Source organism: Cervus canadensis, chromosome 16 (assembly GCF_019320065.1).
Source record: "Cervus canadensis isolate Bull #8, Minnesota chromosome 16, ASM1932006v1, whole genome shotgun sequence".
Taxonomy (NCBI): Eukaryota; Metazoa; Chordata; class Mammalia; order Artiodactyla; family Cervidae; genus Cervus; species Cervus canadensis.
The window spans coordinates 27,064,062-27,085,875 of NC_057401.1; the positions used below are offsets into that span (position 1 = coordinate 27,064,062).

At 35.7% G+C, this 21,814-nt stretch overlaps 1 protein-coding gene across 4 annotated transcripts in view; it reads right to left on the reverse strand.

Annotated features, from left to right (window-relative positions):
- The window catches only part of PARP8 (poly(ADP-ribose) polymerase family member 8), a 187,786-nt gene that overhangs the window by 74,192 nt on the left and 91,780 nt on the right, over positions 1 to 21,814 (reverse strand). For all 4 annotated transcript variants that reach the window (XM_043488453.1, XM_043488451.1, XM_043488454.1 and 1 more), the window contains 5 exons: positions 16,587 to 16,624; positions 8,380 to 8,469; positions 7,751 to 7,821; positions 6,016 to 6,093; positions 4,631 to 4,725 (listed from right to left, as the gene is read on the reverse strand). In XM_043488453.1, coding sequence (XP_043344388.1) covers positions 4,631 to 4,725; positions 6,016 to 6,093; positions 7,751 to 7,821; positions 8,380 to 8,469; positions 16,587 to 16,624 — 372 coding nt within the window. The remainder of the gene's footprint in view (positions 1 to 4,630; positions 4,726 to 6,015; positions 6,094 to 7,750; positions 7,822 to 8,379; positions 8,470 to 16,586; positions 16,625 to 21,814) is intronic.

Genomic DNA, 21,814 nt, shown 5'->3' on the forward strand with positions numbered 1-21,814 from the left:
CTGCATGCCCTGTCCTCCAAAACATCAACTCCAAAAGCATTCATTCATTTCAAACACACAATCACCCAACCACAAAAAAATGATCAAAATGCAGGATAGTCACAATCTTGTAATCTTCCAACCTACTTTAAGCATTAGTCACAATCAAAAGGTCAGAATATTACTCAGATACCTTCAATTTTTTAAATGGATGATGGATGGCCATGAAGGACAGGATATTTTATTTGGGGTAAAACTTTCAAACATCATAAGCAAATTATCAGCATCATTTCATTCCTGAGCAAATGAGAATTTTGTGACTTGTAATTCCCTACTTTCTAAAAATATTAATCTCACATTGTTTTCAATGACACTGATCAATTTTTTATGAATACTGATTATAGGAGTAAATTTATAATGAAAACATAAAAGAACCTCATTTTGTTGCATGATTCAAGTCGAAACACATTCACACTGATTAGAGGGTTGATCGTGTTCTCCCAGAGACCTAACTCATTTTCTTTACAAGAGCCTATGAATTAAAATAGTCATCAATGTTTACAAGCATGGCTCAACCCAACCAGAATGCTGTTTTAGAATGATTTGGCCAAGTAGAACTAAAATTACCTACTTAACTAATAAATTTATCATCAGTCATTTTTGCTAAAGCCTCCTTCACCTACTTTAAGAGGGTTTTGCCTCAACTGAGGTAATCTCTGTTATTTTCATCTCTTACAGAGAACTTAGATGTGGTTAGCTGCCTTTCTCATTAGATGTCACATTAAAAAAAAAATGATACCAAATAGCCTATTATGCATATTGAGGTACTTTTGCTCTTCAAACTCCATTAAGTTCTTATAAACCTCAATTAAGTAAAAGAACAGCTAATTAGAACAGTCTGTTTTCAATAGACTTAGAACTTTGCAAAGAAGATGACTCTAAGACCTTAGGCCTAACTACTCCTTCTCCCATGTGTCCAAGCCACAGTATTTTAGACGAGATGGTAAATTCATTCTTATTTATTTTAAGTAAATCAAACTAGTCCTGCTGTGATTCACTTATATCATGGGGCCTCTGGGAGCTTATTTATTCTGGAAACATCCTCTGTAGTTGGAGAAAATCTAGAGCAGACAAGAACATGACTTGCATTCATTAAGATTAAATTGAATCAAACCTTATAAGTGAAGGAGGCAAGAGGAAAACAATCAAAACCACTTATGACTTTAGATACTTCACTTGAATGAAATTCCACACAGTAATCTAATTTCAACAGTCCATAAATTATCACCATTTTATTAATAATGGCAAGTACTAATAGAAATAAGTACTTAGTAAATGCCTGCTGAAGAAACTAAAAAATATTCACACATAAATAATGGTATGATTGAGGCCTAGACAGCATGACGTGTGTGTGACCCTCAGTTGCTAAGTCCAACCCTTCGTGACCCCGTGGACTGTAGCGAGCCGTCTCTTCTGTCCATCCATGGGATTTCCCAGACAAGAATACTGGAGTGGGTTGCCCTTTCCTCCTCCAGGGAATCTTCCCAACCCAGAGATCAAACCTGCATCTCCTAAACTGCAGGCAGATTCTTTACCAAAGATAGCAGGAAATACGTGTTTAAAAAAGAAAACCAACTTTTATTTTTTTTTCCAACCTTAATTTTAAAAGCAATCAAAATGTGTGGTAAAGTGATTCTCTAAATAAAGATACATACTTTAGATGAAAAGTAGTTAAATTCTATGCTGTGTTGAGTGATCGACTTCCCAGGTGGTGCTAGTGGTAAAGAACCCGTGATTAACCATATACAGATCTTTCTGTATATGGGAGAGAGGGTAAAGTTTTTGTGATTAAAGTTTTAAGATTTCAAGCAAAGTTCAACTAAAGAGAAAAAAAAATCAGTCATTGTTTCAGACTATTTATTTATATTTTTAGGCAGCTTGTGGGATCTTAGCTCCCTGACCATGGTTTGAACGCAGGCCCTCAGCAGTGAAAGCGTGGAGTCGTAACCACCAGGGAATCCCTGAACAATTTACTGATAATCCCTATTGCTTTCTTCACAGTCAAAGGCTTTGGCATAGTCAATAAAGCAGAAATAGATGGTTTTCTGGAACTCTCTTGCTTTTTCGATGATCCAGAGGATTTTGGCAATTTGATCTCTGGTTCCTCTGCCTTTCCTAAAACCAGCTTGAACATCTGGAAGTTCACAGTTCACGTATTGCTGAAGCCTGGCTTGGAGAATTTTAAGCATTATTTTACCAGTGTGTGAGATGAGTGCAACTGTGTGGTAGTTAGAGCATTCCTTAGCATTGCCTTTCTTTGGGATCGGAATGAAAACTGACCTCTTCCAGTCCTGTGGCCACTGCTGAGTTTTCCAAATTTGCTGGCATATTGAGTGCAGCACTTTCACAGCATCATCTTTTAGGATATGAAATAGCTCAACAGGAATTCCATCACCTCCACTAGCTTTGTTTGTAGTGATGCTTCCTAAGGCCCACTTGACTTCCCGTCTGGCTCTAAGGTGAGTGATCACACCATTGTGATTATTTGCGTCGTAAAGATCTTTTTTTGTATAGTTCTTCTGCGTATTCTTGCCACCTCTTCTTAATATCTTCTGCTTCTGTTAGGTCCATACCATTTCTGTCCTTTAGTGACTGAACTGAACTGATTGCTTTCTTTATTTATTCACTCTATAATACTTACTGAATCTCCATATTCCTTATCCTCTTGCCGTAGCACAGATCAACTGTGAAATAATCACAGCTAATTTGCTAAAACTTTGAAAATTGCTAAGATTTGCTTTTTGCAAGTATAATCCCTATCTCTCTCACTCAGCTGCAGTCTCATATTCCTCCATGAGTAGGAGAGAGGGCCTGGGTATACGTACTATGCTGACAGGATATACAGCATGTGTCTGATTCTGTGTGACCCACGGACCATAGCCCGCCAGGCTCCTCTGTCCATGGGATTCTCCAGGCAAGTATACTGAAGTGGGTTGCCACGCCCTCCTCCAGGGGATCTTCCCGACCCAGGGATCAAACCCACGTCATTTAACATCTCCTGCACCGGCAGGCGGATTCTGTACCACTAGCGCCACCTGGGAAGCCCCGTCTAGGGTATACAACCCCAGCTTATTTAGGCTGCAGGGGGTTACGCGTTTCTGTTTCTGCAGATAAAATGAAAGTTAGCAATAATAACTTACAGCTGTGCTATACTTCCCAACCATTAAAAGTATTTGTTTGCTTTCTCAAAATCTGGATATGTCCACTGAAAAGAATATAACCAGATAATATGAACATTTTTAATGGGTGTTCCACTGAAAACAATCAAGAAGCCTCCAGTTTGTATTTCATACATGCCCTGCACTATAAAGCAGGATCGAAAACCAAACCAAAACAAAGTACACAAACAACAAAAAAGTGCACAGAATTAAGAGTCTAGAGTCTTGTCATGACATGACAAGACATGAAGAGAAGAATACATGAGGCAAGAGACAAGTGTGATAGGAGGGCAGAGGGCAGAATAACCAGCCTGCACTGGCGCTTCCAGCAAGGCTCAAAGAAAAGCTGACCTTTGGACTGGGGCTTGGATAAAGACAGCAACAGGGTTTGAGAAGGAAGCACTGGTTGGGCAAATGGCCAAAGTCAAGTGGAAACAGCATATTTGGAGAACAGGAACAATCCTGGTTTGGGTGGATGAGGCTGCAACTGAGGTCAGGCTGTAAGAAGGACCTGGAGACCTCAGAGACTACCCTTTAGGAAAACAAAAATCTAAATAATCAGATCTGACTGGTGGGAGGATACAAGCATGATGGCAAAAAAGGGTTTTTCTTAAATTAAAGAGAGAAAAGAAAGACTAAATAGGGATGGTTGGGTCTTCTGAATGATTAAAGTAATAAAAATTGGTCTGGAAATTTATTACCAAATAATGTATTAAGTAACTGCAACAAAAAATACATTATCATTCAAACATACATTGCACAAAGTTATGTCTTTTTTCCCTTTCCTTTTTCAGGGACCAGATTACTTACCACAAGGGTTTCCTTGATGACTCAGATGGCAAAGAATCTGCCTGCAACGCAGGAGACCCAGGTTCAATTCCTGAGTCGGGAAGATCCCCTGGAGAAGGGAATGGTTATCCGCTCCAGTATTCTTGCCTGGAGAATTCTATGGGCAGAGGATCCTGGCGGGCTACAGTCCATGGGATCACAGAGTCGGACACAACTGAGAACTAACACCTTCACTTTCAACACTTAACCTCTCACAACGTGACTGGATACCAGCGGTTATGCATTATTTACTTTTATTGTTCACACAGATATGCCTTTGATTTACGCTAACAGCATGGGCCCAGCTGACCAAATCTATTACAGGAATTGATGATGATGCCACTTAAGACTGCTATTTTATCAAATTAACTCTACAAAATAACTAATTTCTTTAATGAAATGAATGTAATCTTAAACTACATGTACAATAAAAAAAAATCATAGCCATAAGTATGCCATTTTGTTTAAGTAGAAACATAACAGACTCTTATATACTTTCAAATATAATTGAGCCCAAGAAAATTTCCACTTAAATAATTCCAACAGAAAATCCCAATGACTTTCCAAATAATTTTAAGTTGTAATCACCAAAGGTATTTATTTACCTGAGAGAAACTGCATGTGGCCCATATATTTCTCTCACTGCCGACAAGTCTGCTTCAAGCTGGGGGTGTTTGTGCAGCTCCCCGTCATAGTTCACCTGATGAAAAAGAATCATTTAGGAGTGACTTAGGGTGAAGAGAAACAAAAAAAGTAAAATACAAACAATCTCTTGAACAGGTCACCCTGTAGTTCTGCCATGGGCATTTTCTCTGTTGCCTTCATAAAAAAATATATAGATAATTCAGCAGTATATTCACTAAAGTACTTAGGTTCACATACATCTGGTATAATTCATTATGCTTAAAAAGTTATTATCTGACTACTTTGATATGAAGACAATACCACTGTTACAATGAGTGAAGTAAATGGCAGATACTCTGGAAAAACTTTTAGACTGAAAAAAGAGCCTTTACTTCCCCTCTGTAAGAATTAGTGGTGTAAACAAAAATCAAAACTAGAAGAATTATTTTAAATATGGTTAAAGTGTTATCTGGTTAAAGAATCTTAGGAAAAATATCCCATTTCTAGTAAGGCATTCCTGAAGAGGAGAATTCTAGTTTTGTTCATGTCCACCCATAACTCTACTGCTTTGCATATGCTTGACAGACAAATTACTAATTTTTTATTCCAAATGAATAAATCGATTTGTGTTCTTTACATAATAAAAACAACTTTGGCTTTAAAGCATCTCTTTAACAAATTACCTTTCCATTATTCTATCCAAATTACAAAGCAAATTTGATCAAGTTTACAAAAATAGAACAAGACATTATACAGCCATATCCTAAAATCGAATGCTCAGTTTAAAATTTCAACATTATCCTAGAAAAATATAATGAATTATTTTGTATAATGCATGCATATGCAGTGGTGCCATTTCCATGTATATCGTTTATAATGTTTCTTCGTAACAATTGATCAACACTTTACATTCGTATAGAAGGAAAAGGAAGACAGTAAATACAAATAATGAAGATGCTTGATAATAAAGGCCCATCAATTTTTATAAAGGTTAATCACATTCCATTGAAAACTAACAATCCATGCTTTTATTAGTGTCACCATTTCAAAATATTGACTGAGCACAATATGCTTGATAAATGTAAAAGTTAAAAGTATAATAAGATGCTGTCTGCAAAACATCTGTAATGAAGGCAGATAACTTCAATGTAAATAAATGATTACAGTCAAAGAATTGCAAAAGCAGCTTTAATTTCTGAAACTATATAGAGAATGAGCGACAGATAAATTATATGAATTTCCTTGTTAGTTACAGAGCCCTGCAGAACACATAGGTCTTTCAGATGACAAGCACAGATTTCCACTAGAACATGTATGGCTATTTCTACCTTTGAGAGTGGATGTTTGGAGAACCTCATGTGCTTACCTGTCCTCCATAATAAAATTCTTCCGAATCATTATCTCCTTCAGAATCTTCTTCCACTGTGCTATTCTGTCTTGACTCCTTAAAATAATAGAGTAAGAAGATAATTTTAATGGTCAAACTAGTTTTCCTCCTTCTGAAAAAAAGTTAACAAATGGACATAAAAGGTAGGTCTTGTGTATACCACATGAATTTTAAATAAAAGCATTCTTGGTGCAATATAAACCAAAAATGAAAGATAGTAACAGATAGTTTTGTGGTGGGTGCATTAAGCTCTATGTACCTGGTCTTGAGTTTTATAATTTAATATTTGATGTATATAAAAAACTATGTTAATCAAGTACAACTTTGGTTTTGTTCTGATAAAACATCTGACAAGCTCATACTGATTCAATTTTTTATTAAAAAATTCCTCAGCATTATTTATCCCAGACTGTTCTCACTTTCACTGCCAACTCCACATAATGGTATGAAAGAAAGGGCACTTTGAATCTAATAATATGAAAGTCAAATTATGCATATAAATACAAATACATTACAAAGATAACTTTCAATGTGTAGAAATTATTTGCTTTAAATTTCAATTTTCGAAAGGATGTTTAATTAAATATACTTGAAGTATGAGTTTCTAATTAACTGAACCATATCTGTTATGTGTCTCAAGTACAAATGACAAAAATTCTTCTAAAGTAACTATTCCTGTCCCAGGGCCCTGTTAAAATAATTAAGAAAAAGGTAGCTGCATTTAGACACAGGAATCTATTAACTTGATGTTTTGTGATCATCCCTAAATGTCTAGACCAAATTTCAAATTATTAAAGAAAATAAAACAAAAAACTAGAAAGGGGAATTTGGGTTTTATAAATATAGGTTTTGGTTTTAGCAATGATAATGCTAAATTAGTGGTGCTCAGTTTGGCTACTGCAGTGCAGAGTGAATGGTATAACGCTAAGAGGAAAGCAGGGTGGCATTCAGTGCATAGCTTTTGTTTTATTAGAAGATTACTTGATGCTTCCTTTTCTTTTTTGATGTGGATCATTTAAAAAATCCTTATTAAATTTATTACAATATTGCTTCTGCTGTTTTTATGATGTTGTTGTTGTTGTTTTTAATGGCCACAAGGCATGTCCCCAACATTGGGAGGTGAAGTCTTAATCAATGGACCGCCAGGGAAGTCGCAGTGTATAGTTTTAAAACCAAAGAATAGTTGGTCCCACCATCATTTTGTTTGTCTAATGTCCCAGTATTTATTTACAGATTGAAGTAAATTTCCTAAAGGTGCTGTTGTTCTTTTTTAACACTGGCCAAAAATAATAAGATTATACCCAAGCTCTGTGCTCCTTTAACCAGAAAGACCATCTTTTACAGATAGAATTTTAAAGGTCTCATCAAAATTATGTACACCACTTAGAGTTATTCTAACTATGTTACATAAGTGTTCTTCAGTCAACCACATTATTAGATGAAAATACAGAAAACAAGTTAGGTTTTGCACACACTTTATTTAGATTTAAATCAGACGTTCTATTACTTTAAAGGTAGTTAATTTTAGGACACTATCTTTCCCATATATAAATCCCTAAGCTAGCAGCATGAACTTCATTCACTACATGCAATCTTAATCTAAATAATGATGGTATTAACCACAAATACACAGTAAATTTCAAATACATCTATACTGTTTTGAAGAAATATAATAAAACATAAAATGTATAAAAAAACATAAAAATTTACATACCTCGCCATTTTCCTTCTGTAATTTGGATTTTATGGATAAGCAACAGTTAATGTCATTTGTCTTTCTTAATTCTGAAATTTATAATTAAAGGATCATTTTAGCTTTCAGTATACTATTACCAAACATTTATAAGTTTCAGTATAAAAAGATCCAAAGATGATTCTTTTTTGTAAGAGAATTAAGAAATATTTTGAAATTATCTTATGTTAGAGAATTATATACAAACTATTCTGATTTTTCATTGCCCATAAAAATGTGGTCAAACTAAAGTGGCCACAATACAAATTCCTTCAGCTCTCACTATATATTTCATGGAATCTACATTGTGTTATGTTTTTTAAACATTCAGTTTGTCTAGCAGTATTGTTATGTATGAAAATATTTTCACAAAAGCAAATAGCAACATAATGTATTTAAACGGGACTTTTTTAAAGTAATAATTTATGCATTTAAAAAACTGTTGAGAAACAAACTAGTGATGTTAAATAGAAAATTTGCACGGAGAACCAGGCTTATAAATTCCAAAGATAAATATCTATTATATGGGTTAAAAGAAACCAAAAAACAAAGCTACCTACAATCAACAAAATATTAACCAGGAACTTAAGAAAATAGTGTATTCCCATTACCTGTTGCTAGTCGATGAAAAATTACTGGAATTGGCTCTGTAGTAACTAATACATCTTCATCATTTTCTGAACTTGACACATATGTATTATCTACAAAGAAATACAGACAACTAAACGCATAGTAACCTGAAAATGTAAAACCTTTATTAAAAACAATTAACGAGTAGCCACATCACTCCCAACACTCATGAGGTTCACACTACTATTCTGATTTAATCTGGAAAAAAATGAAGGAAATTACAGGTTTATGTGCAACTTAATTACAAATGTTTTCTTTAAAGATGCTTGCATCTCCTGGAGAAGTACAGATTTTGGATGGAGACTATTCAAACACATCTCTAATATCTCAGGCAGTAATGGATCATTTGGAAGTAACTGGTTGCCTCAACTCATGGAAGAACATCCTTTGCAATATTGGTATAAGTCTATGGTAACATCTGGGCTTCCCTGGTAGCTCAGCTGATAAAGAATCTGCCTGCAATGCAGGAGACCCCGGTTCAATATCTGGGTGGGGAACATCCCCTGGAGAAGAGACGGTTACCCACTCCAGTATTCTTGGAATTCCCTGGTGGCTCAGATGGTAAAGAATCTGCCTGAAATGTGGGAGACCTGGGTTCTATCCTAGGGTTGGGAAGATTCCCTGGAGGAGGGCATGGCAACCCACTCCCGTATTCTTGCCTGGAGAATCCCCATGGAGAGTGGGGCCTGGCAGGCTACAGTCTATGGGATCACAAAGAGTTGGACATGACTGAGCGCCTAAGCATAGCACAGCATGTGATAATATCTGGGGCTTCCCAGGTGGCACAGTGGTAAAGAATCTGCCTGCTGGGTAGGAGACATAAGAGTCGCAGGTTTGATCCCTGGGTCGGGAAGATCCCCTAGAGGAAAAAGTGGCAAACCACTCCAGTATTCTTGCCTGGAAAATTCCAGGAGGGATCTGGCAGGCTACAGTAAAAGGGGTCACAAGAGTCAGACACGACTGAGCACAGTACACACATATTGTAACAAAATACACAGTTGCTATATAAAACTCACTGATGATTACAGGGCATCTGTGACATAACTATTTAACAAAGATTTCACCAATTCTTAAATAATGGTCCTAAAATATGCTCATCAATGATGTATGAAAATGTAAACATATATGTAAAATGAAAGTATAAAATACATCCAACAAGTAATAGAAGCCTGCATCAATTTCTCCTAGGAGAAATGAGTGTTCAGATGACTTATTGAATACATGACAAAAGATCTTGAGCCAAGTTTTCATAATATTGTGTCAGTGCAGTGAGAGCTATCAAGCTAAGTCATTATTTCCAAAGATACATCTGTACTGTTTTTAGGCCTTGAGGAGTGAGTAAGTGAAAGTGATATGTATTCACAGCGTAGCCACAAAAGACTCTCAAAGTTATAAAGCTTTAAGTTACTTAGGAAGATGAGAGGTGATGGGGCTGGGTTGGACTTGAAACCAAGCAGGTTTGCCTCATTACTTTGTTCTAATTACAAATTTTGCCTTATTTCTTTTTCAACTAGCATCTAGGACGGTGTGAGATTTCTGTGTTTATCTAGTGAGACCCCAGATTAAGAAACCAATTTTATATAACTTTTAATTACTGTCTTGTCATACTAGGTGAAACTCTGACTGCTTATCTGAAGTCTCTTCTGTCAGTAACCTCACACGTTCAAGAGAGGATCAAAAGCTGCTCTTAAACCCAGTTTTTAAATTTCTTAACCCTCATTCAGAGCCTCACTGATTCAAAGTTATTTATATGGAATCAATTTAGTTAGGCTTTCCCCATGCACAATGGATTCCTTGAAGCAAACTTGTGAAGAAAAAGAGCATTAAAACAACAGAAGCAACAGCTAACCACCAACTAGAAGGGAAGATACAGAAAAATCTGTAAAGTGGACACAGTATCATGGAATATCTTGGTGTCATGGAATGAGAAGGTTTCTGCTAAAGCATCAAGAGGCAAATAAATTAGAATTTTCTGTTTAAGAAAATAAGGAAGTGAATAATTCAATTTAGAGGATCAAATGGTTTACATAAAGTATTGACACTGGAAGTGAGGTGTGAGTCAAGAGAATGTAATTTGGTAAATAAATGTTGCATAATGCTAAAAGACAGGATTATGCATTCAACATAACATTTTTAAAGAGATTTTCCACTGGTTTGTATTTTGATTAGTGTTTAAGCATTAGAACACTTCCCATTTCTGCTTTTGGCTTAATTTACCCAAACCAAAATGTTTTCAGTTTTAATGGTTAACAGTATCCATTAAATCACCATTAATACAACAGGCCAGATCACAGAGGAATATCCAGGTCAAGAAGAGAAATGTAAGAGCAGACAAAGCACTTCAAATCTAGACTCTGCTACCAATTAGCTGTTGATCCCTTTAAATCTAAGCCACATTCTGCTTAGTTATAAAATGAGGAGGTTTGCTGATGGGGGAGCTTTGAGGAGCATCCCAGCTGTCTGGATGGATTCTGTGTTTTCTTTTGTTGTTGTTGTTTAACTAACTATTTTTAAATCTTCCTCAAACTATTTTGACATCTGTAATAATACTCATCTTTGTTTAGACATAGGAAAATAGTACACAAAAAGGGTAAACAATGCATTTAAGGTAACAGAATGAGTCAGTGACAGACAGAATGCTTTCAAGCTCAAATTCCTTCTCTGCAAGTCTCCCACTTGAGTTTAGGGCTGACAATTTCTTTTCTTTCTAAAAGTTTCTGGCTCAGATGGTAAAGCGCCTGTCTGCAATGCAGGAGACCTGGGTTCGATCCCTGGGTTGGGAAGATCCCCTGGAGAAGGCAATGGCAGCCCACTCCAGTATCCTTGCCTGGAAAATCCCATGGACGGAGGAACCTCGTGGGCTACAGTCCATGGGGTCGAAGAGTCAGACATGACTGAGTGACTCCACTTTCTTTTCTAAAAGCTTCTGGGGACAATTAGGTTCTGTAATGTGTACATTTTGTAGAGAACCTATATAGATCCTAGTTAAAGGCTGTTACCAAGATGAATATTTCTCTTCCCTTCCCTGCCAGACTATGCAAGCATTACTGGAAATTCTGTGGACAGAGGACAGATGAGTAGAGAGCTATGAAAACACATGTTTTAAGCCACTGCTTTTATTCTATTTCTAATTTAAGCCATCATTCTATTATTCATTACTATGTAACTTCATAGAAATAATAACAGATAATAACTGTACTGGTTTTATAACATAATCTGTGTATTTCCCCCATATATGATATTCATATAAACCATCCAACCCAGTCAATTATCAATATCATCCTTATTTTAAAGATGAGGAAACCAAGACTCAGAGAAATTAATTCACCCAAGTTATTTAAAATAATTAAAATTTACACATAGTGTAGTAAGTGGTGAAACTGTCTGAATCCAAACATCAGTGCTTTGCTATTTTTTTAATATCAAAAATGGAGAAATGAGAGAATTCATACCCTCCAGTAGGCAAGCGTCCTAATTAAAGGTGGTAACCTTTGAGAAAGAATTCTGCTGGTCTGTCACAACAGAGTCACAACCTGTGATTTGTAATATACATGCATGTGTGCTAAGTTGCTTCAGTTGTGTCCGACTCTTTGCGACCCGTGGACCATAGCCCGCCAAGCTCCTCTGTCCGTGGAATTCTCTAGGCAAGAATACTGGGGTGGGTTGCCATGCCCTCTCCAAGGGATCTTTCCGGCCCAGGGATCGAACCCAGGTATCCTGCTTGACAGGTGGTTTATTTACCACTAGTGCCACCTGGGAAGCCTGATTTGTAATATAATTAACTTTAAAAAACAGAAAATTGTCTACAGTATAAACTCCATGAAGAAGTATAGATAACCAGAAGGCTGCTCTATTTCTTCACTATTTTGAAAAGCCAATATATATATTTCATTTATATACATGTCATTTTGTATACCTAAACCTTAAAGACCCTCTAAATTTTCATTTTCACAAAAACAAACTATGAAATGAATTTCAATAGAAGGCACAGGTAACTTAATAGGTTAAATTATAAAATAGCTCCTAAGGAAATAAATAAGATGGCATAATCTTGAATTGGGAAGATTATGCTGATACATGTTCATAGGATAAAAAAAAAATTCCATACTGTATTTTCAAACTTAAATTATAAGATAATCATTAAACCATAAATTCAGAAAAAGTGGGGGGGAAAGCCTGAGGAATGTTATTAGAAGGAATTAAGAAAAGTACTATCAAGATTACTGAATTTAGAAATTAGAAGCAACATAAAAGAGCTATTTGTTTGAAATAATTTTTAAAATAGACAAACATTTTGGAAGAAAAACAAAGGTGGGAAAGACAAAAACAAATATAAAATAACATAAATAAGGAAGGGGAAATAATCACAGAGATGCAGATTTTTAGATTTAAGATTGAATACTATTAAAAAAACTTTTTGCTAAAAGAAATTTGGACATTTCTCCAACATAGTGAACTTTCAGGAAGAACACACGTTAAAAAATGGCTAAAGAAAGAGAAAAAAAAAGAACAGATCACTAATCATGGCAGAAAAATATAACTGCCCTAGAACCATCTCTAAAAAGACACCAAGCTCAGACAGATTTGCTAGCAAGTTCTATCAAATGCCAAAGAACAGTTTAATCTCCTCAGAAATTTGAAGTCTTTAATAACAGGATATATGACAAAATACACATAACTCTTACAGAGCAACATTAAAATATCTGCTAATATAACTTGTCACCTTTTGTTCAAAGAAGAAACCATATATGATAGCTCATTTGGTGTCAAACAAGAATTGTATAAATTCTAAATATTCATTCTTTGAAAAGAAAAAGCTTGGTAAATGAGAAAAGGAATGATACTTGCTTTTCTGAAAGCGACTAGAAGCAAGCTCACTAATTTTGAGACAAGGAAGGAAGCTGCCAACTTTATATTTATTATTAAAAATCATTCTGGAAGTTCTGGCTAGTGCAAGAGGAGAAAACATACAGGTATGAATACTGGAAAGGAAAAGCAAGTATATAATTTTTATATATATATATATTTATATGAAGAACCAAGCAGATTAACTGAACTCCTAGTACAAATAACTAGAATTAAATTTCATAATGGGGGAAATATTATCATAGTAATATTCACTTTGAAGAAAGCTCCATAAACATACTTCTACTACTTCTTCTCCAGAAGTATCTTCAGAAGTGACAGGAATCAGAACTGAATTAGAGTCTTGGTTACCAGCAAAACTACACGGCCTTGGGGAATATTTAGCCTCTCTCAACACACTTTTTCACATATAAAATGGGCATGATAACACTTGTCCTGTCTATACATAGACTATATTCAGAATAAATTCAATCACGTATATGAAAATACTTGGTTCTATCCCCAAATTCACCGATCATCTCTCTCCATCTTCATGTTTTATATTCCTTTTTAATAAATTAAATTATATTGGAAATTCACTACTAATTTGCTTCATGAAGAAAATTCAATTTTAAAAAAGCACCAATGATAACCAATATTTTATTTTCAATTTCAATTTCTGTATACAGTAGTTCCAAGTGGGGCTCTAGTATGGTGAGAAAAACCAGAGTAATACCCCGTGGCCACAAGAGGGAGCTAAAATATTTGGTTCACTTAATTAAAGGCACCGTCTATCACACTTCTACCCTATGGAATAACTCACTTACTGTCTTCAATTGGGCTTTGATTTGTGGCATTATTTCTATCACCTTGACTTAAAAGTCCTGCATCACTCATGGCTGACATCTCTAGAAGCTACCTCAGATGAGACACACAATAATTATATTTACTATAAAAAGTTGAAGGCAGGAGGAGAAGGGGACAATGGAGGATGAGATGGTTGGATGGCATCACTAACTCGATGGACATGAGTTTGAGCATGCTCTGGGAGTTGGTGATGGACAGGGAGGCCTGGCGTGCTACAGTCCATGGGGTCGTAGAGAGTCGGACACGACTGAGCAGCTGAACTGAACTGAACAATAAAAAAGTAGGGCTTTTATTTTCCTAACACAGTTAAGCAAACATTCAGCATCAAAAGCATACTATATCATAAGGGAGAGGGCTGACTGCAAAATCATCCAAAAACTTTGTTTCTTTATATATTTCATGTCTTGGTTCTTCCAATAATATCTTTCTAGAATACTTTTGATACTACTATTAAAAATAGGTATATATTTAATAATGAATAACTCTCCTTATAAAATTGTACAATAGTTTTCTAGAATGTTACACTTAAAATATATGGAGATCATAGCAAAGTAACTGTAAGGGAGTTTGTGATTTATGAAAATTATTTTTAAATGTTAAATTTGATTTTACAAAAAGGTTAAATGCAGAATGCAAATTGCCACAGGAAATACTTAGGTTAAATGCTAAAGAATTAAGTTTTACAATATTCTGACACCACATTATTAACTAACTATTGTTTAAAATATTCAAAGTACATATAATCAAAATTACAGCAATCTACTCATTTTATACAGAAATTATGATCTCAATAATACATAGTAAATGAATAAAATAGCTAGATTTAAATAGGAATTAGAATTATGACTTCAACTTATAACACACAAAGGTCAGTTTGATAACCATCAGATTTTATTAAGAATGAATCCTGGAGTAAAAAGTATATATATGAAATATAAGCAGATAAAATTTGCTGATCTTTTCCACAGTGCATGATAAACAATAGATTTCTGCATTATACTTTTTGGGGTGAACTGTGCGGTTAGTTGCTCAGTCGTGTCCGATTCTTTGCGACCCCGTGGACGGTGGTCCGCCAGGCTCCTCTGTCCCTGGAATTCTCCAGGCAAGAATGCTGGAGTGGGTTGCCATGCCCCCTCCAGGAGACCTTCCTAACCCTGGGACCGAAGGATTCTTTACCATCTGAGCCACCAAGGAAGCCCAAGAATACTGGAGTGGGTAGCCTATCCCTTCTTCAGGGGATCTTCCTGACCCAGGAATCAAACCAGGGTCTCGTGCATTGCAGGAGGAGTCTCTACCAGCAGAGCTACCCGGGAAGCTCTAATTAAGGCATATTCCATCTTCACTAAGTCTACAGTGCTCATGCTCTAACTCAAGATAAAATATACATATCATTTGTGAGAAAAGAACTAAAGATAAACAAATTTTGCTCATATCTTCAAATTATTATGTGAAATGTTGGCAAACACATCCTGGGCTCTGGTGAGATTACAGTGAGTCTAGAAAGTAAGACTGAACATGGCCTTGAAGAAAGACACTGATTTGATGTATAAAAAAGTGAATCTACAGATGATTTTACATTCTGTTTTTTATGCACAAGTGTTTGTGGACATAGTAATCTATTTCAGGACACACAGGGAGGGCAGCTGTGCAGATGTAAGAAGCCTGGTACAGTCTAGCGGTGCGGTCCACAGGCTCTGGACTACTGGGTTCAAATTACAGCTCTTCCTCTTAATAGCACTATCATCATTTATCTGTAAAATGGGGACATTATGGTAACAATCTCATAGGGTGGTTGTAAGAATTGTTTAATTATATATACACTTAGAGAAGGGCTTCCCTAGTGGCTCAGATAGTAAAGACTCTGCCTGCAACGTGGGAGACACAGGATCGATTCCTGGGTCAGGAAGAGCCCCTAGAAAAGAGAATGGCTACCCACTCCAGTATTCTTGCCTGAAGAATTCCAAGGATGGAGGAGCCTGGAGGGCCACAGTCCTTGGGGTTGCAAAGACTAGGACACAACTGAGCGTGTTATCACATACACATATACTTAGAGAAATTGAGAACGGTCTGTTATTTTCAACTATTACTATTGCTTTTAGCTATTATCTTAGCTGTTGCTCCTACCTATTATTTTTAGGTTACGAAAAAGCAAATGATTTCCCCGAACCAACAGCTAAACCAGTTTAGAGAACCTTTATTTTAACCATAATGAGGTAATATTAAGTATATAGGCTGCACTATCATATGGACTCAAAGAAAGAATAGTTTTCACAGGAACACTGTTTTGATTCTGGACTGCATCTCAGGGTAAGTAAGACATGTACCTAGCAGGCAATCAACAGAATTATATCCTTAGGTCTTCCCCTGCCAGTGATTCATCCCTGGATATATTTATATACATTTCACATCTCCAGAAGAAGAAATACTCAAAGGAATCATGGCATAAATATTTGTAATAAAAAGAAGAAAAACATACCTGGGTAGTCTTCAGATACGTGGACTGAATAGGATACGCTGTTAAAACAAGTTGGCGGAGGGGAGAGAAAAGACAGGCTCCAGTTACGACCGAGGCAGACATGCTTTCACACAGTAGAAAACCAGCCCCAGGTCACTCACTAATTTACACTGATACAAGTGTAAACAGAAATCAAAATGGATTAGAAAACATCTCTGATATTTGACACAGGAATCTTACAGATGTTTTAAATACATGACATAGTAATATAAATCTTTTGTGATACTTTTTTTAGTATAGCTAGGTCTTTTTATCTCAGCAGTGTCTAACATTCAGTTCTTTATAACCATGTGCATTGTTTACATAGGTTTTTTCAAATCATCTTTTCTTACCAAAAATGAGGTATTCTCCCATGTAGGATGGCACTTAAGAATCTGAACATTTATAAATTTAAACATTTACTTTTAATATTGCCTTTTCATAATATGCTGTGCTTTTTGAAACAGGTCCTTTCCTTCAAAGAATTAACAAAATGGTGACAGTGTAACTAATAGGTATTCATAAGCCAGTCTCTCATCATCACTATATATAGTAAATAAACTACCTCCTGTACTCAGAAGGATTAGGTTGTCTCAAAAATCACTTTTAACAACTCCATTCTCAGGAACCCCACAGTTTCTCTTACTTATCTCATGACACATGGGGATCTGTCATATTTTGTTTATTCTCCTTTATCAACAAGATTGCAAGTCACTTGAAATTAAGGTCCATTGATATTTGTATTTTCAGCACAGTTACCTATGCTAGACACATATGCATGATATACAGCACATATTCAGTATCAGCTTTGTGGATGGATCAGTGGGGCTGCCACTTGTCACAGAAAAGTCAAAACTGAGTTCAAGTTCAGCCAAAATAACTACCTGTTCAGACGAAAAATTATCAATTGTCTTTGAAGAAACTTACAGAATATAGAGCCTATGTAAAGTATCATTCACAAAGTTAATACAGTCCAAATTACTTGACATATTAACAAATAAAAAAACCTGAACTTACTTTAAGAAAAAATTTGACTCGTATTGAGATGTGCCCTCAACGATGTTAAAACAGTAAATAAGTATGGTTAAGGATATGAAGGAAAATCTAATCTCAAGAAGAGAAAAACAAATACAAAGAGACAATCAAGGTCTTGTGGGACACTAGCAAAATAGCAAATAGTTTAAATATAATTGGAGCTTTAGAAGATGAAAAGAGAGAATAATGCAGGAAAATAAAGCTGAAAATCTCCAAATCTGGGTGAAAGACATAGATGTGTAAATTGAAGAAGCTCAGAAAACTCCAAAGAGGATAAGGGCAAAGACATCTACTCCCAGGTACACATAGTCAAACTGCTGAGGAACAAATATAAAGAGAAAAATTTCACAGAAGAGAAACAAAAGACACATTACATACAGGGAAATAAGAATCAATGTTAAGTTTTTGTAAGAAACTACAGAGGACGCAGGACAGTAGAAAAGCAGAGTGGGGGCGGCGGCAGGAGGAGGGAACGGGGAAGTAACAACTATGGACCAAGAATTCTTTATCCAGGCCATAAATCTGTCAAAAGTGAAGGCCAATAAAGAATTTTTCAGATAAAGGAAAATTGTGGAAGTATGTCTCAGCAGACTTAAAGTATAAGAAATCCCAAACAAAGTTCTCCAGGCTGACTGATTATTAGAATTTCGAATACCCAGAAGGAATGAAGAGCACCAGAAACTGTCATGCTTTGTTTGACAAAATATAAAAGACTGTTTTTCTCATAATATTTTAAAAATACACATGGGTGTTTAACATAAAAATTCTGCACTGTGTGATTTACAACATGTAAATGTAGTACCCATGACAGTTACAGAAAAATGTGAGGGAAGGGTTAAATGATCATATATAGCTTCAAGGTCCTTAATCTTATGGGAAATGGTATAATATTAACCCTAAATAATACCTCTAAGAAATTGTAAGAATATACATCATAATTCCTAGAGCAAGTCCAAAACAAGATTAAAGACAATAATAAATTACATGGAATTCTAAAATCATTCTGAAACCTTTAATCCCAAAGAAAGCAAGAACAGAAGAACAAAACATGAGGAACAAATAGAGAACAAATACTAAATAGTGTCTGAATCCTACCATAGCAAGAATTGCCTTAAATGCTGATGGAATAAACACGTTGAATAAAAGGCAAAGATGGGTAGATAGATCTTAAAAAGCCAGATCCAAATCCATGCTGTCTTTAAGAGATCCACATTAAATAAAAACACAGGTAGATTGAAAATTTTTTAATGGAAAAGATATACCGTGCAAACGGGAAGCATAAGAAGACTGAAGGGTTTAATAACAAAGACCTCAAGACAGATATGAAGATATCATTCATAATAATATCATTCATTATCCATCAGGATGAAGGCACAATAATCACAAATGTGTATGCACCTAATAACAGAGCTTCAAAACACTTGAGACAAAACCTGACAGTATTAAAGAGAAAAACAGACAATTAAACATAGTATGAGAAATAGAACCACTTCCCTCCAAAAAAAGATCATTAAAGACACAGATGATTTGAAATACATTTTCATAGAAAATTACAACCACAAAAGATATTCAGAAGACTATCTTTTTCTCTTTAGATACACATGGGTAAAATGCCCACCAAGATAAGTCATATACTGGGCTATAAGACTAGTCCTAATAAATGTGAATGCATAGATGTTCAGGGTTCACTAGTTTATTTATTTTTATTTTTTAATTTTTTTCATTTATTTTCACTAGTTGGAGGCTAATCACTCCACAATATTGCAGTGGTTCTTGTCATACATTGACATGAATCAGCCATGGATCTACATGTATTCCCCATCCCGATCCCCCCTCCCACCTCCCTCTCTACTGGATATCCTGGTCTTCCTGGCTCATCTTGTCCTTAAAACACTAAATCTTGAGTCCTCAAAAAGCCACTGCCTTTTAGAATTTGACTGGACTCTGTTACCTTAGCCACAGGCAATGCAGCTCTCCCAGTCAAGCCCAAGTCTCCCGGACTCCACCAGTCAAATCCCTGGCATGTTTGTCTAATCCTTGGAAAGTAATTAATCAGGGACAAGAAAGACTAAATAAAGAGGACAGTAGGAAAGAAAGATGGTTAATATGAGAACAAGCACTGATATTCTGGTTCTTTCATAAAGCATATTTAATTGTTCAACTAATTCAAGAAGCATTTCTTGGTAACTGCTAAAAGTCAAACACTGTGTTAATCCCAAATAAGATTTAGGTAGAAAAAAACTGAAACATGACTAAATTATTAATTCAGAAGGAAACAAAGAATATGAAATATAATGAATGTGACAGACCAAGAAATCTGAATATTTTAAAGCACAGCAGGCTTTTTTTTTTTAATAATTATAGAGTCATGTGAAGTTAGACAGATGGTGCAGAGAAGTCCCATGTTTCTCCACTGATTGCATCTTATGTACCCACAGCACAACATCAAAAGGAGGAAATCGACATCAGTGTGTATGTCACTTGTTCACATTTGCCTCATGTACCCACTATCGCAAATCAAGACACAGAACGATTTGATCACTCAACATCTCCCTCTTTAGAGTCATACCTATCTGCCTTTATCCCTACATCCTAAACCCAGGCAGCCACTAATCAGTTCTCCTTCTCTGTAATTTTGTCAATTCAAGATTATTATTATGCAAGTGAAATCAGAGTATGAAGCGTAGCAGTATTTTAGGTAAAATTAGTATTTTGAAAAAATTACTATGATTGGAAACATTTAGGATAGACTGAAGAGGAGAAGGATCGAATTAAGTAATAAAATGTGAGCAAACATCAGTGGGGAGGTATGTAATGGGAAGGAGAGGCAGGAACAAATGGCAGATGCTGGACCCCGGCCAAGAGCCCAGCTTTGGGCCCTGAATCAAATGCCAAAAATTAGAAGATAAAATAACCATGCCTCAAACAAGCTGGAGGAAATATATACTATGACCCCATGTGAATTCATCTTCCCACAATTCATTCCCTTACAATGGAATAATACTATGTAGAAAGGAAATTATGGATGATCAGGGCAAACCTTTATCTGGCAGTACTATGTGACAGAAGCCTGGGAACTTGCCAGAGTATGCTCAGTACTGAGCTGAATTGATTCCCAGCAGCTTACCATCTCAACCTACGGCACTTGGATTCATTTTTCATCCGAATCAATGTTTCAAACCAAAAGGAAGCCTTAGTACAGTCCCACGTCTATCTTCAATTAGGGAGACTGCTGTGGTTAGGCCAAGCAAACTGAATCAAATTCCAACTTTGAGCTGGGTGGCACAAGAAAAGTCATTTCTATACACTCAGCTCCCATCTCTTTTCAGTAAAATGGGGGAATCCAGATCTACCTTCCCAGCCCGCTGTGATGATTTAATGGCTTAACAGGTGTAAAGCCCCCAGGACAATGCCAGACACTAGCAGCAGGTGCAGAGTAATTTTAGCTTCCAGTACAAGCAGCGAAAATTTACAGAAGTGAAATTTTACATGAATGAATGTTCTCTGGGGAACTCAGTTTGTTCAAAATCACAATATAATGTGTTTTTTTCAGAAACCAAAGCTAACATGGATGATTTTATTTTATGGTTGTATTATCCTCATGATATTAGGAGACATTCCCATGTTCCTGGTCATGCCTAATTTTTCAAATACAAAATAGAAAACAAAAGTCCTACAAAATGATTCATCAGCTCCTGTGAAGTATAGCATCTTCAGGGTTGTACACCAGAAGGAAAATCACTAGGGCTGTAAAATCTGAATCAGTTTCACTTACAGAGTCCTTAGGGAAACAATCTAATAGAAACAGACATGGATGATTAAAGCTAAAGGACCTAATAGGTAGGGCTAAAAAAAGAACAAAGAACCAAGCTTAAATAGAAATGAGAGTAAGTGTAGTACATGCAGTACATAATAAATGCTAAAGCAGGCAAAAAAAAAAAAAAAGTGAGAAGTGAAAGTGAAAGACGGTGAGCATAAGAAGGAAGAAAAACCTGGAGCAAGCTCTGAAATCTTATTTTAAAAAATGCCTTCAGATATTCGGAATTTGCTAAATTACAAATATACAGAGGTGCTTTGACAGAAAAATTCAAGTCCATCAATATGTATTTGGCATATACTGAATGCACTGTACTAGATTCTTAATATCACAAATTTAAAACTAGAATCTATAAGTA